Source organism: Protopterus annectens, chromosome 16.part0, assembly GCF_019279795.1.
Source record: "Protopterus annectens isolate FY-2018-M chromosome 16.part0, PAN1.0, whole genome shotgun sequence".
Taxonomy (NCBI): Eukaryota; Metazoa; Chordata; order Ceratodontiformes; family Protopteridae; genus Protopterus; species Protopterus annectens.
In genome coordinates this window covers 127,374,640-127,390,637 of record NC_056750.1, presented here as the reverse complement: position 1 = coordinate 127,390,637, position 15,998 = coordinate 127,374,640, and the positions used below count along the sequence as shown (strand labels likewise).

Below are 15,998 nucleotides of genomic sequence, written 5' to 3'. Positions count from 1 at the left end.
GGTCCATAGCTGCCCATTTCTTCCATAGCAACAGCTGTACATATACACTGAATTTGGAGGTAGATTTGGACAATCAAACCCCTGGGAGAGGGTGAGGACAACAATAGTAAGCTGTGATGCCAATTAGACTGGATTACATGTGTCCAGTGGACACGTGTGCAAAATAGACAGCTATGTATGGGGCGAGATTTTTTTGTGGGAACAGATTGCCCTTTTTTTTTCAGGTGAAAGTGGGATGTTGGGGAGGGGTAGTAGGTATATTTTGGGAGGTAGGTTGGGTAGGTTAACATACAAGACAAACAAGACACATACAGGGGTGGTATATGACATGTGGGGGATAAACACCTTGATGGGGAGGGGTGTTGGGAAATCAGAAGACCATGAGCCCCCTAGTGGAAACAGTGGGACTGAGGTCCCCACCCATGGGCAGTCACCACTGCACCTTCACAGCCCTGAAGGTGGCTGTGCTGGGGGGCCGAGTCGCAGAGCCAGGCTGACTCTCTAATCATGACATGCAGCCCTTGAGCTGGCATAGAAGATCACCAAACTGTTGGTTGATCTCTCTACGCACCACAACCCCAACCTGGCGATGGGTGACAGGTGCCTGTCCGTGCCCACTCCCAGGGGGGTGAGCCCCATCCCCTGAGGCAGTTCCACCCAAAGGTGGTGCAGGACTAATGGACAGGGAGGTCCCAGGTTGGGCCCCAGACATGCTGGTGCCCGGTGCCACGGCCAGCTGAGGTGGGGCAGTTGGGTCCGCTGGGACCGGCCTTCCCAAGCATGCTATAGTGTTTAGATTTCATCATATGTGGGTTAGTAATAGTCAACACATTCCAGGCTTAGGTATAACAGCATACATAGATATTCCCATTAACCCAGACACCAGATACGGAACAGTTACATAGCAAACAGAACACATGCATATATGGGACCACAGTGGTAATAAGAACAGCATGCAGGTACATTGATGGCACCATGCCACCAATGTTGGAATAATTCAGTATAGCACATGCATGGGATCCATTAAAATATGTATCAAACATTTGGACATTATCAGAACATAGATGACATTACATACCAGTTGGGGTGAGTATGTTGATTATTGTTGGCGATATGGTGGGGGGGGAGAAAGATGTCAATTAACAACTAGTATATTCCTGTAGTCCACATTACTTTCCTAGTCAGTGCTGTCACGTGTACCTTACAAGTCTTACTACACTACCCTACAGCCTTAGTCTGGACAGTGATACGGCTGTCATCATAGTTACACATGAACTGGTTTTACCTGCATTATACACATCTTACCTGGTATACCTGTGGAGGGAATGTTTAACACTAACTAACTGTTTCTACACATACTCCCAGATTCCAGGTTGATGTTGTGCACATAAATATCCAACTCTTTCTGCAAAGACTCTGGCCATGTGTTGACCGGATGCTGGTGTGCCGTGTATGAGTAGTGGTACTATGTGCATATATAGTGGGTGGATGAGTTGACAACCTTCTCCATGTTACTGTTTTGAGTGAGAGAGAGCATGCATTCTAGAGTCTTGGTGTAAATACATCTCTCTCACTCTGTACTAGAGTGTATTAGTAGAGGGTTGTCTGTGTACATCAGGCAATTACTATACTGCCTCAAGAGACCCAAATCAACAAGGTTGGCAGGATAAACAAAGGTAGTCCAACTGTCCATAATGGTAGGTTGAAGACTGCACTAGGAGATGACTTTTCAGAATCGATCACGGAGGAGCTTAGTGGATGGATATTTCTGCCTGGGTTTTAGGGAAAAATCCTTGAACTTAACTGTCCTGCTTTTGTGCATACCTGTGCGGCAGTGTGTGGTGCTGTGCAATGCTCAAACAAATAGAAACCTGCTCAAATGCAGGGCCTAAATACCAGAAGCTAAAACTTGAAAAAAAGTTTAAAAGATTCAAAAGGACCAATGAGAATGCTTATTCCAAGCCCTAGACTGGCCTCCGTTTACCAGACAGGTCCCAATCAGCTCACTTCTTTCACAAAAGTACAGCTAGGCCCCTTCCAATCAAGATGGCCTGGAAAACATGCTCAGAACAAATGAACCACTACAAACAGTTCCAGAAAAAGCAAGCCTGTATCTGGAATATGCTACATCTACTAGCTACCCTAGTTTCAGCAGGAAACACCAGATAATGTTTAAAAAGGCAGAAAAATAGCAGTGAGACACTAAAAACATTTAAAATAGCAGAAAATCATCAAGAAAGGTGTAAAGAATATTTTAAACAGTTAACAGATCAGTTATTTAAACTATGCTTGGTGGGAAAACCAGAACAAGGAGAACAGATCGCTTAAAACTGTGAAAAATGCCATTAAATACCTAACAAACACTGAAACTAACAAAAATGCTTTGCAAACAGTGAAAATTTAACAGGCACAGTGAAGCAGACAATTACAGTACAACAGTGTAGTTTAATGCACAGTAAATAAATACAGTATAAAAGTAGGCAGCAGGCAATAAAAAAGTGCAATATATATATATATATATATATATATATATATATATATATATCTATATTGGTGGGGGGACAGTGATGTGTGTCACTTGAACTAGATGAGACTGCATGATTTGAGCACTTTATACTATATTGTAAAAGCATGCACGTAACTGTTAAATTCCTATTTTTCATGTTCTAGGGGTTAAGGCACTTTAAAGGTTAATATTTTGTAAGTTTCGGTAATTGTATAAATGTGTACACATACTGCTTTAGTGTCATTAGCCTAATGAAACAAACTGCATGTTTAAACATACCAAGCCTGTAACTGACCAGTCGGGGGCTGAGTATTTGTAAAAGTAGCATTCTTTCACTCAGTTTCCTGTTTTGCAGTTGAGACTTCACGGAAATTCTCTGGCACCTTATTTTTTGCAGCAGTAAGATGAGGAACACTGGTTTCTGCACACTCCTCCTGAGTTCACTGATGATACGTAAGTGTTTATAAACTTCTCGTGTTACAGTGTTTCAGTAGAAATACATTTTATGTGCAATGGTTTTAAATGGATTTTCTCAGCAAAGTAATTCAGAAAAATAGCTAAACGTATAACCTGCACTAAGAACTGGTATTGCTTTTATAACTCATGCTAATTAGAAAAAAAATTACAATCAGTTATTCATTCCTGAAAGTTATTTTACTGTAGTTTTTTTTTTTTTTTGTTTGAAACAGATCTGTGATTTAAATCTTATGACTGACTTGCTTTGTGATGTGAAATATAATCATGTTTGGATTTCTTTGATATTAATGTCCTATTGTTCATTTCGGATGTTTGTTCAGATGCCGCAATATTACAGACTGAGTTTTTTGGTGAAAAGGATGCTGGGCAGTCAATAACCGTTCCATGTAAAGTTACTTACAAAAACAATGGAATATTCTGGCTGCGTCAACATACAGGCAGTAAAGTGGAACACCTTATTTGGCACAGGTTTCAAGATAAAGAGGAGAAATATGTACCACAAGAAATAAGTTCAAGATTCATTCCTTTATTTGACAAGTCAGAAAAAACATATTTTCTGAAAATAAAAGATTTACACATTGAAGACAGTGCAACTTACTACTGCTCAGACATTTTTTCCTTCATTGGCTTTACTATGGATGTCTCAGGTAAATTATTTATTTATTTATTTTTACATTTATTTATTTTATTTTACATTTGTTGACCGGGAAAGTCCAACTGGATTCATATCCATTTTCAGTGGAGGCCTGGGAAGAAAAGTTCCAGAAATACAAGTTATGTTAACAAACGCAAACAGTACAATACCAACAGTTCATCTACAATTCATGCAAACGATGATTACAAGAGATAATAAGACAGAAGTAAATAATTTGAGTTGCTTTTGGGTAATAAGGAATACGGTGTAGAGTACTATCTGAGAAAAAATGCCAGGAAAAAATATGAAGGAAGAGAAAAAAATAATAGGATTGAGCACATAAAGAGGTGGCTATGGGTGGTTAACCTGGGCTAGAGCAGATGCATATCCAGTGGTTAGTGAAATAATCTTAGCTGCAATTTTAAATTTAGTTAGAGAGGGTTCCAGAGTTAAGGCAGGAGGGAGCGAGTTCCAAGTTTTTGCTATGTAACTGGAGAATACTGAGTCACCAGTAAGATTGCAAGATTTAGAGGTTTTTATCAGTAATTTGTCATTGGATCTAAGTGGCCTGGTACTGGTGTGAGGGGTTATTAAGGACTGTATTCCCTGTACTTTATCTGGTTAGTTAAGTATTCTATGGGCTACTGTAAGTTCATTATAGAAAAGTAGATTGGGGAACTCAAGCCATTTTAGTAGTTTTAGATTTTGACAGTGATGTGTGCGATAGGTAGACCCTGCAGCAAATCTAGCATTATGGTTGTACCAGGCAGTTAACTTATTTAGTCTGGTTTTTGAGAGGTTAGTGAGAATGGGGGAGGCATATAGGAGAGTGGAGAGTAGGTGGGTGCATGCTCTGTTGGTTCTGGCCATAGGAGTTATGAAAGCTACAAAAACTATAGCTACAAACTGGTCCCTTATATAATACAAATTAAGATTCTCAGACCATTTCAAGTTCACTACAGACATTTGTTAATAGCGAATGCATGGTTTCAGGCTTTATAGTGGTTGCATATTAGTGGAAGCCCCATTAGCTGTGGGCATGCATGTTTCAGCCTTTTTATTGACCTCTCCATTTGCCTACTGAGCAACTCTGAGCATGTCATTTAACTAGACAGTGTTGTGGGTAATTAGGAAACTGGCCTAGGTTCTTTAATGACCTTCAAGACTGAGTGCCTAGTAACTTCTTATGAATCTATATAGGGCATCCACTAACATATTTTTGGATTACAGCTTTCATTGTAATGTGGCACCTCTATTTCTGTAAGATGCTAAAAATAAAACTTTGAATACAGGAATATGTTTTTTTGTATGTTGTGTTCTAATACATATAGTACATACTTTAGTTCTGCCCATGGCTTAGTTCATTCAAAGAGCTCAGCCTAATTGTAATAACTACTTATATATTTTTTCTGTACTACTGGAAGCAGGCTGCTAAAACCAAAAGCAATTTGTCTAGTTTACTCAACCTCACCTTCCTGTTAGAAGCAATTAGCCTGTTTTAAGACCTCTGTACTTTAGCATTTTCTTTCATTTGCTTGATATTGATATAACATAGGTGGCAAAAATATTTTGTCCTCAGTTGTGCTTTTATTCATACTGTTCTTTCAAAAAAGTAACAAAAAGTAAACTGATAAAACTTGCAATCAGCATTTTTTTCTTGCAAACTATTTAACTATCTTCAGTCTGTTTTTTTTAAAGGCTATGGGTGTGGCTCTCCAATACACATGGTAACATCTTATGCTGTGCTAATTCAATAAACATGAACTGCAGAGTGTCTTTCTCTGTCTCCTAGGAGATAATTAGCTATTGTAGAAGCTACAAATTATAGAAGAGAAAATAACATCTTGCTTTTAGAATTAAAAATAGTGCACTCTTTAGACACCTTTAGAAGTCACTGAAAACCATGGGATCTAGGCACCAACCGTAGTTAGCTTTTCTTTCACCTTTCCTCCCAGATAACCTAGACAGTTAGCTGATATTAATGGTGTCTCTCCCCCTTTGATTCTGCAGTTACAGTTGTCAAATTATCAAAGTGGAAAATTTCAGGCTATGCCTGGATGCCTGAAAGAAAGTCAGTCCTTCAGGAAGACACAGTCTGAGTCCCAACAAAGGTCAGAATAATATGCAGAAGCTTCAAATATGACACCAGGGAATAGTATCCGTTGTCGCTGACTTAAGAACACTGCCCTGCTTCACTACATTCTAATACTAACAATTTGACAACCAAAGTCCACCAGTCATGCTGCACCAGACCTCACCAAAACAATAATGGCTATCACATTGGTGAACCGTGGCAGTGGTAGTGTGTGTACAGCTCAGTGGTCATGTCCACAGCTGTCTAGCCACCCGTTTCCTTTCTCTACAAACAATTCTATTAATGGGTCACCCAATCACTAATTTGTACAGTAAAGGCATACATTTGGTAATTAAACAATGCTTCATAACTATATGTTCTGCAGACTTTTTGTGAATTTGCTAAGCTCAAAACTAAAACTCCAGTCCACAAATGTTTTGGATAATTAACATAGAATTAATTTAATGGTCTTGTTTCCTTGTCTCCCATTTTCTTCTCTTGGTGTTTTTCCACCATAATGTCTGACCATTTGCTCCCCCATTTTCCCCTGGGTCCTTCAACCAGGTTGCAGTCAGAGAGGTGTCCAAATCCTTAGTCCCCTCCCCATAGTCTACTGTATGTGCTGCCAAAACAATAAGGACAATGCCAGGCCCTTAACCCAAATGTGCGTCCATGCATGTATCACCCCAGCTACAGAACAAAGCAGTGCTTTGTACTATCTGACTTGCTTACAACATTATGTTGTGCTCTGATGCAGTCTGCCTAGGCTCCACTAGGAGGCAGTAACATTCTGGATCAGGTTGCCTCCCTTCCCTCAGCCACCCCCACTATACATCTCCTAACTGTTATAGGGTTTGCAGGGCTTTCCAAATTGATTTGTATTAGAAAGGCAACAACTTTGTTGTCACACATTCACCAGCGAGGATGTGACATTGGGATGTGTGCAGCACTCTCCTATAGAGGTGAGTACCAGGTCCAGTATGTTTGAACCTCTGATGGGTATGCACACTATTTGGTCAAGGACATTTGTGTTAATAACATCCAGAAAACATGGTGCCTCTGTGTTCTTGGCAGTGTTATGTTTCCCAGTCTATAGAAGAGTAATTAAAGTCCCCCATGAATAAGATATATGGTTTAATGGTGAGTGTCTCCAGTAGGACTAGGTATGACCTATAGCTTGCGAGGATATGGTATGGGACATTGTCTGTGGTGATTTGTACATGGATAAACTCCAGGCCATTATCCTGTTTAACCAACCTAGAGCTATGCTTGCTGCTAATATAGACTGACACCCCTCCACCTTTTGTCCCTGTCTGTGCAGCTGATGGTCTAAATGTGTGGAAGGCATTGAAGCCTTGTGCTGCAAGAGTACTTTCTGTGGATTTAAAAATTGTCTCAGTAATGGCACAGGTGTCGATATTCTCCATGGTGAGAACAGCTTGTAGGATGTGGAGTTTCTTGTTTAGACTCCTTGAGCAGTAACACCTTTACGTTTATTCGGGTTTTATTTGCTATGTCAGCAGGTTTGTCAATTTGGCATTACCTAAAAAGGCTCTTAAGGGATGAATCAAGTTTTAGCCAATATTTGGAAGCCTAGGAGGGGCAGGTATAGACCATCCTTTGCAAAACAACGTGGTTTGTTAACCATGTCCCCCAGTTCTGGCATATATTGAATCCCCCTGGAAGAACAACTTAAGCCAAGCCAATTATTGAAGTCAATCCTCTTTTGTTCATACTGTGCTATCATCCTTAGTGAAGGCACAGTGCTGCTCAACACAAGGCACTACTTGTCTGGGACACATATTCAGAAAGATCAATAATGTCTATCTTCATATAGTCCAGGGAGGTATGTATCAGGTCATTAATACCCACATGGACTATGGTAGCTGTAGTGTAATGACTTGAGCATGTGTGTAATTTGTTGGATCCTGGCTCCAGATAAACAACTAGCCATTATTTTCTCCTTATTCAGTCTGGTGAGTAGGGAATCTGTGTGCAGTAGAATTAAGTCCCCTATGATAATTTATTTTCTAGTCTTGGGACTCCACTTGGTGTAGGTATATGTGTGGTGTTTTGTGTTTCCAGAATAGAATTCCACTCATCTCTTTTTTCATTACAATAGCGAGGTATGAGCCTCGAGTGTACTCCCTTCTCCCACAAGTCATACCTCAACACTATCCAGGTTACCTCTCAACTGTCCATATTTTCACAGAATGTCCAATTTTTACCTCATATTCTCGATCTGTCCCTCTTAAAATGTATGGTTTTCGGCAAATCACTGCAGATTGAAGTCATTAAATAGTGAAAGACATTTGAGTTTCAGACTTCATCTCTTTTGGAAAATGCATGCTAACACAAAACATGTTATTATAGCAACTTTCTAGGTTTGTAAGAGCAATATTTAAAATATGTCCCTATTTTGGGGTCTTTGTCCCCCAATTACTTTAGACTTTGTCCAGATTTCTTGCTCTAAGAATTTGAAAGGACAGATTCTATAACACACATATTTAATAACTTAACCTGTCATTTCATCTTCAAATGACCAGACTAGATTCTCCCTTCTAATTTTAAACCCTTCTCTGTCAATGTCACTGATCAGCCTGAAATCCTTTAAACATACCATATCTGGGTCATACTGATCCAACCATCCAAAAATGACCACCGTGCCTGGCTCCATGGTGTAGAGAGATGGAGCTCTGACTGCAACCAAGACGATTTGAGTTTGATTGGAGCAGTTATACGAATAAAGGTGAGAAGAAGCTACCATTGTCAAATCATCTATTCTGGGAGCTGGGGAAGAAAGGGTTTCTTTGTGCAATCTAGTATTTCCCTGCTGACAGTGGCATTGCTGTAATCACATGGCTGATAGAGGGAGTGGGAGCTAACTGATACTACATGTGGTGATTCACATCATGTCAAGCAGCTCCGTCTAGATATGGCATTTATAAAAATACCTGTGGTATGAGGACAGTGGATATAATATACTGATCAGTTGCTCTACTCTGTATTTCTATTTCCTTTTTGCATCTCACTGACAGACAATGTGTTTTCATCCCTAGGAGGATAGTACAAGGAGTGCTACTTTTTGAGAAATTAGAGCAATGCCAAGTGGCTGATGTTTACCTGAAAAAGTACAAGAAGGGACAAAAAAATATCTGCTGAGTGACTTCTTTTTTTCAAACTGCTAATATTTAAGGACAGACTTTGACTTAGCTTTATGGCATTGCTGGATGAAGCCGTGAGTCTGACCCAGATGGCCCACAATCAAGTAGCGACTTTGTTGCTGGAAGTCCGACATGAGGGACTTGAATGACCAACTCGTATCAGTTCACTCTTCCTAGTGGGAAGGGAGTAGTTGCTGTTGCCTAAATGCTTTCATGGAGGTTTGCATACTACCAGTGGCCCTAGCCAGAGGACACTAGCTTGGAATCCTCAGTTGTGCTTAAAAATGCAGTATCTGTGTTCAATTCATAACATAAAGTGACTTTTGGAAGACGCTCAGCAAAACCATTCACAGCTTTAAAGTCAGTTTGAGAAGAATTTCCCCCTGCCCATACCCATAAAGGGGGAAAGTCCAAAATTGTGGTAGAATATTAGCTTATTTGTTGTTAGACTTCATCATCAATCAAATCATCAGTCCTAAACTGAAAAAAAATCACCACTTTCTAAAAGTTACATAACCAAAGAGTTCAAAACTTGTCCGAGGTTTACAGTTCTGTTTGCAAGTGAATTGTTCAAATATGCCCACCATACCTCTCAACCTGGAAACGTCAAAAATCTAGACAAAGGCCCATGAAAATAGGTACAAATCTGCTTGCTGATTAACATAAACTTTGCATACATAATTATGCAACCAATGGAATTGTGGGATACCAACATTCAAAAGCAAATTGAACAACAGATAAAACATTAAACACGAAATATAACCAGAAGAATACTGTTTTATTTATATTAACATTTGAAATTGCATCAAACTTTGAACTTGTGTAAAAAAACTAAAATACAATTATTAACTATGATTGATTATTAAACACAACAATTGCTTATTAACTAAGCATTTTTCCCATTTGGGACTTGGCATATAGTTCCCTCATTCTGTGTAGCTTTTTGTATAATATGTGGATCTGTACTGATGGCTTACACAGAGTGGTAGGAATTAAATCCTGGTAGAAAGGGTGTTTTTTTATGCAATGGAAGCATGTTTCAAAAATAATGCAAACTAAAATATCTTCTAGGGTCAGACAAGCTTCTAAAGAGGGCACTTTCGTACTGAGGCTTCTAGCACTGAGCAGCGTCATGTTTATACTATCCCAATTTGGTTTGGCTAAGTTGGCAAATAGAAGAGACTGACACTGCCTAGAAAAGGCACTATGAGTGTGGAGAGTATGGTTATTTCACAGCAGTAGTAAACATAATTCAAAACAGCAGACCTGGTTGATTCACAGCAGCAGAATGAACCTGGTGTACACACACACAGGCATCAGTAGTAAGTGTAATTCAAATTCACAGCAGCTTTTTGTCCTCCTTCTTACCTGGAACAGCTGAGGAAATGCACACTACTCTGGCTGGCCAGAAACAAAGTACTGAGTGAATCCATCAAGCCCTCAGCCAATTCCGACAGGCTGGCAGGCTGTTCACAGAGCTGACATCATCATGCACACCTCTGCACGTGATGACGTCAGCCCAAAAACTGGAAAGAAATTAAAAGCCTGGAAATATGGAAATTAAGGGTGCCATTCGGGAATCGTGGCACCCCATTATTTGCACCTCAAAACTGGTAAAAAAACGAGAAATTCAGTACGATTGAGAGATATGAAGCCCACCATTGTGTATATCAAAAGAAACATCAACATCTCTCTTTATCCATGTGAAATACATCTATTATTTGTCTTAATAGTTGTATCTGATGATTCAATTACAGTTTAGGGGAAAAAGTCTATCTGCTGGATTCAATCTCTGAGTTGGTCGCATAGTATTAGCTCTACACATAAACACTTCTGCATACTGCTTCCTTGTGTTCCTTCTCTGACAGGGAGGAACTTTCCATTCCAGCTGTATTTATCAGTCAGCAAATCCTCCTTCACATGACAAATTTCAGCCTTCATTTTAGGAAGGCAGCTCAAGAAATTACATCTCCTGTTTGATTATGTCCACATTCACAAAACTCTTTGCCACACTTCCTCCAAATTCTCACCTCAAGAAGCCACATCAGGGTTTTTGCTTGGATTCAGCTCCCCATAATCTGCTTAAGAATGGGAACAGGTCTTATTTCTCTTACTACATCTGCCACTAGCATATCATTATCCAACTGTGTGTCTCCTTCTACATCATAGGTTCATAGGTAGGTTCTAGGCTATCGGCCCAAGGGCCTAAGTAAGCCTAGCCAACAAGGTTCCCTGGCTTACGCCACCCAAGAAAGTTAATTTCCTGTGCCCCTGTCGAGCAGAGCCAGAGAAGTGATCCCCGGGGTGTATTTCCTATTTCCCATCCACTCATCAAGATTTTTCTTGACGAGTGCTAAGGAGGAACTTTGCTTGACATAGATGGGTAGCTTGTTCCAGAGTATAGGAAGTCTCTGGGACAGGAATCTATACCTCCAGCATGTCCTGTTTATTGTGGTGATAAGGTTTAGGTCCCTAGAGCGTGTAGCTCAGAGGGATTGGGATTTTTTAAGGTGTAGCATGTCCAACAGCTCTGGGTTTAACATAGCTTTATATATTAGGCAGAGATCTCCTCTGAGTAGGCGATATGCTACAGAGTAAAGCTGGAGTTTTTTGAGACAGTCAGTGTAGGGCATCTGTTTGAGGCCAGTAATCCTCTTTGTGAGGTACTTCTGTGGCCTTTTCAGCTGCTGCAGATGTCTTGTGAGGTACATTCCAAAAGGGGTGTTGTACTCTATAATGAGTGTAATGAGTGCCGAATAGAGGGGAACAATGACCTCTTTTTTCCTGGATGAGAACCCTTTTGTGACGAGGTGTGCCACATACAAGGATTTCCTGACTACTGTGACAACGTGATTATCAAAGGAGAGACTACTGCCCACCTGGGACCCAAGGTCTCTTATCACACATTCAGTGTTAAGTAGACTGCCGTTTATGTGGTAGCTCATGGGTACAGAGTTTTTACCAAAGGGGGTGACAATGCACTTTTTGGCAATGAGCTTGAGTCCATGCATCTGACACCAGGCATCTGTCTCAGTGAGGCCCTTCTGTAGGATGCCCACATCATTTGGGGACTCGACTATGGCTTCTAGTTTGCAGTCATCTGCAAACTTTGTTAGCCAAAGGCCTTCTGTGTTAGCCTGTACTTCAGAAAAGTAGATACCAAACAGGAGAGGTCCCAGGACTGAACCCTGTGATACTCCACTTGTTACTGGTTTGAAGTCAGATTTGGAGTCTGCAACTTTTACAGTGATAAGCAAACTGCTTATCACTGTTAACAACACCGTGGTAAACTCCCAAATGGCCCTCTGTCACAGAACAGGAGAATTTCTCAAATGTCCCGCTCTGATTTATCCATGTTTCCATAAATACCTTCTTGGTACTAAGCCTGTGACCAAGATGTAAGAAAGGCAGAACATATAATCTACCGCATAACTCAACACTTTACCTGATAACATTAGAAACCATGTTAGAGTTACCATATATCAGACACACAGCTTTATCTCCACATGTATTTGGTACTTTAATAGAATGCATCTTCTTCAGTGGTGTTTGTGCTATTGTTTTGTGTCAGGTCTGAATATATATCATCACATATTATGAATGCTGCTTTTACTGTAGTTAGTGAAACATTTCACAGCACCTGCTGTCATTGAAGTCAGTGCAAAGCTCTCAGATTATATACTGCAAAATAATATTTCCCTCTTTTTTTCTGGGTTTCTAAAATTCAAGCACTGATATATTTCATCCACTAAACTTTCTTGAATTATTTATAGATAAAGTGCATAGCCAGTTCTGTGGCACAGAGGAATAAAGCCCTTGACTGACATCTAGACAACCGAGGAATGGCTAGTGATCTGGGCATGGGATGATCTAAATGGGGAAAGGGGGGAGTGAACCACTTACCCTGGGTCACCCATCCTGGGGGGCTGGTTGTAGACAAGTGTGCTACAACTTTGACATTCGGTGAGGAAAGATCACCTTAAGGCTGAGGAGTGCACTCTTACTGTGTAGTAACCTATAGATGGATGCATGCATCAGTGGGCTAACATTATGAGTGCTAGTGCTTCTCATGACTGCTATGGAAAATGGCATCTAGGCTGCCTACAATATCTGCAATGGATTACTAAGAATAAAGCCACATCACAGATGCTCTGTACTTCCCCAGCCTGAAAGCAATAAGGTTCTACTCCCAGGATGCTAGCCAAGGACTTACCAAGAATAATGCCACACCACACCTCCCCAGCCTAAAAGCAATGAGGTTCTTCTCCCAGATTGCTAACCAAGGATGCACATGAGATATTAAGCTAGATCTACAGGTCAATGGAAAAAGGGATGTCAATAGATTCACTGATAGTTACAATGCTACCTGGCCAGAAAAAGATATATATTTTTTTAAATTTCTCTATGCAGAAGATTTTATGGATAAAAGAAATGTGTCTTTATGACCTCCAGTCTTTTCCAAGACAATTAGAGGCTTGATGTGTTGTACGAATACTAGTATTTTAGTGAAATGCATTTGTGAAGTGTCATGTAAGTAAAATTTTTGTAGTAATAGGGTCATAGGATCATAGAAAAATACTAGGCTAATGACCCGAAAATTACCTTTTTAAGCCTAGACATGCTTCCCAGAAATATTAGAAAGGTATTGGTCCCATTGCTTTGTGTGTGTGTGTGTGTGTGTGTGTGTGTGTGTGTGTGTGTGTGTGTGTGTGTGTGTGTGTGTGTGTGTGTGTGTGTGTGTGTGTGTGTGTGTGTGTGTCTGGGGTATGTAAACTTTGGCATGAGTGGGTGAGCATTTACAAGCTTTCTCTTTCTAAAAGAAACATAGGTGCCACACCTGGGATCAGACCTCTCAACTGTCACCATTTCAGAGGAACATTCCTATTTTCAGGCCTAATTTACCCCCTGCACATGATGTAGCTATTTTGGAGGTACATTCCTATTTTCAAGTTTGATTTACCCCTTCACATAATTTTCTGAACTCCCCTCATCAAACATGATTTAGTACATAGAAAACCACACTGCATGACCAACATACTAGTGGAACCAATACTTTAAAGAAAGAAGACACATATCTTACATCTCCCCTTTTCAGAAGCAATAGTAAATAACCTTCCCCTGGATTCAATAAACCCTGTGCAGGAATAGTGCTATTCCTGCATGGAGTGGTTTGTGTCCATGTAGCATTAGCATTAACAGTGTGCCTTGCATATTCATGAAGGCACGCTGCTGTTAAGGCTAAATGGACATGAATGGTGAACAAGTGCAGGGGGCGTGTTTAAGTAGTGCACAAACACTGAACATGCCCCCTGTACTCAGAAAGTGCCGTACAGCACTTTAAAAAGAATTTCAGTGTTCGCAAACACTGAAATGAAATGAAAATGAGTATTTCAGTGTCCGTGGTTCTGTCACACACACCCCTGCATTGTAAAAGTGCCATACAGCACTCTGCAAGTGATGTCCGTGTCCGCGGACACTGACAGCTAATAAAATAGCTATGTCAGTGTCTGCAGACACAGAAATAGTTGGTAAATCAGTAAGGAAATACAGGGAGGGTGTGTGTGACAGTTTCTGTCGCACACCCCCTGCATTGTAAAAGTGCCGTACAGCCATAGCCCCATACCTTGCAACCTGTTAAACAAAAAGCTGGACAAAGGCACAAATAATGGGGGGACAAAGCCCTAAAAATAGGAACACTTTTTAAATATTGCTCTTACAAACTTAGAAAGTTGATAGAAAACAGGTTATGGATTAGCTTGAATTTTCTGAAGGATAGAAGTCTGCAACTCCAATGTATGCCATTATTCCCTAACTGCAGTCCTCAATGACTTGCCAGAAAACCACAATTTGACCAGAAACAGGCCAAAAATATGAGACAAAAATCTGGACATTCTGCGAAAATCTGTATAGTTGAGAGGTATGCATAGCCCTCAGTTGTACAGGTTGCTGCGGAATGCTCAAATGCCTGCCTCACATACTTGTCAACCTCCTAGAGTAACAAAGTTGTACAAGACCATAAATAATTAAAAATATTTGTTTCTATACTAAGGTATGTTTAAGCATAGCTGAGTGGGTGTGCATGTTATGGTCCTCTGCCCAGCATTGCTTGAACACCCCAGAGGAGATAAATAAATATATACAGCTAAATTCTAATGCCAGGATAGTGTAGTAGTTAAGAGTCCTGGCTTTGTATGCAGACGTTCATGGTTTGAGTACAAAGACAGGAATTTCATTTTTAGATAGGAAAGCAGTGTTAAAATGTTTTTTTTAATGATGCTGTAATTGATATTTGTCAACCATGGTAGATTAGCTGGTCTAAAATGTAAGTGTGAGTGCATATAACATGTGAAATCACCTATGTACATACAAGTGTCCCATACAGTATAGTCACACCCCATGGTAATGTAATGAAAGCACATAGAGAGACGTCATGTAAAGTAAATCATATACACTTACTAATATGTCAGTAATGATTAATTAAGTTATTATCATGATATTTTAATAAAATGAAAAGTGAGCAGTGGTTAGCAGTTCTCAGCTATATTTAGCCAGTGTAAGCATTACTTAAATGTGAATGCTAAGCAGCAGTCAGTTCAGCTAAATGGATTTGCACACTGTTAAGCAATGCTCAGCAATTATCCCTTTAAGCACTGTTCAAACCAGCTTAGCGGGTTTACACATTTCTAAGCTGTGGTCAGCAGTTTCAAAATCTACCAATTACAGCAAAGGGTGGTAATGTGGCCTTATTTAAACCGCAGAGGTGAGAACACAGCCAGTACTTCTTATAGTTCAACCTGTGTAGGAACCATGGCTGGTGTAGGTGAGGATTTACGCTTTAGGGTGCAGTGCTGGGGCATCGTGGAGTCCAGAGTCATGGCTGGACTCTTTGTAAGTAACCATGACAAGAGACTGCTGCAGGGCCAGTACCAGGGCTCCCAGTATAAAGCAGAGGCCTGGGACTGTCTTGCCCGTGATTTCACCAGTGCTACTGGCATCCCCCGAACTGGTAAGCAGGACCAGCACCACTATGCCAACCTACAGCGGAGGACGGGGGTGCTCTTGGACTGGTGGATCCAAGATGCCAGGGACAACCGTGCTCCAGCAGTTTGTATCACAGGTATCACAGGTATAGGTGTACCAAAT

General features: G+C 40.4%; 1 protein-coding gene across 1 annotated transcript in view; it reads left to right on the top strand.

Moving 5' to 3' along the window:
* The window catches only part of LOC122790530 (immunoglobulin lambda-1 light chain-like), a 318,197-nt gene that overhangs the window by 89,071 nt on the left and 213,128 nt on the right, over positions 1-15,998 (top strand). The window contains exons 2-3 of the mRNA XM_044058079.1: positions 2,862-2,959; positions 3,304-3,630. Coding sequence (XP_043914014.1) covers positions 2,911-2,959; positions 3,304-3,630 — 376 coding nt within the window. The 5' untranslated portion in view covers positions 2,862-2,910. The remainder of the gene's footprint in view (positions 1-2,861; positions 2,960-3,303; positions 3,631-15,998) is intronic.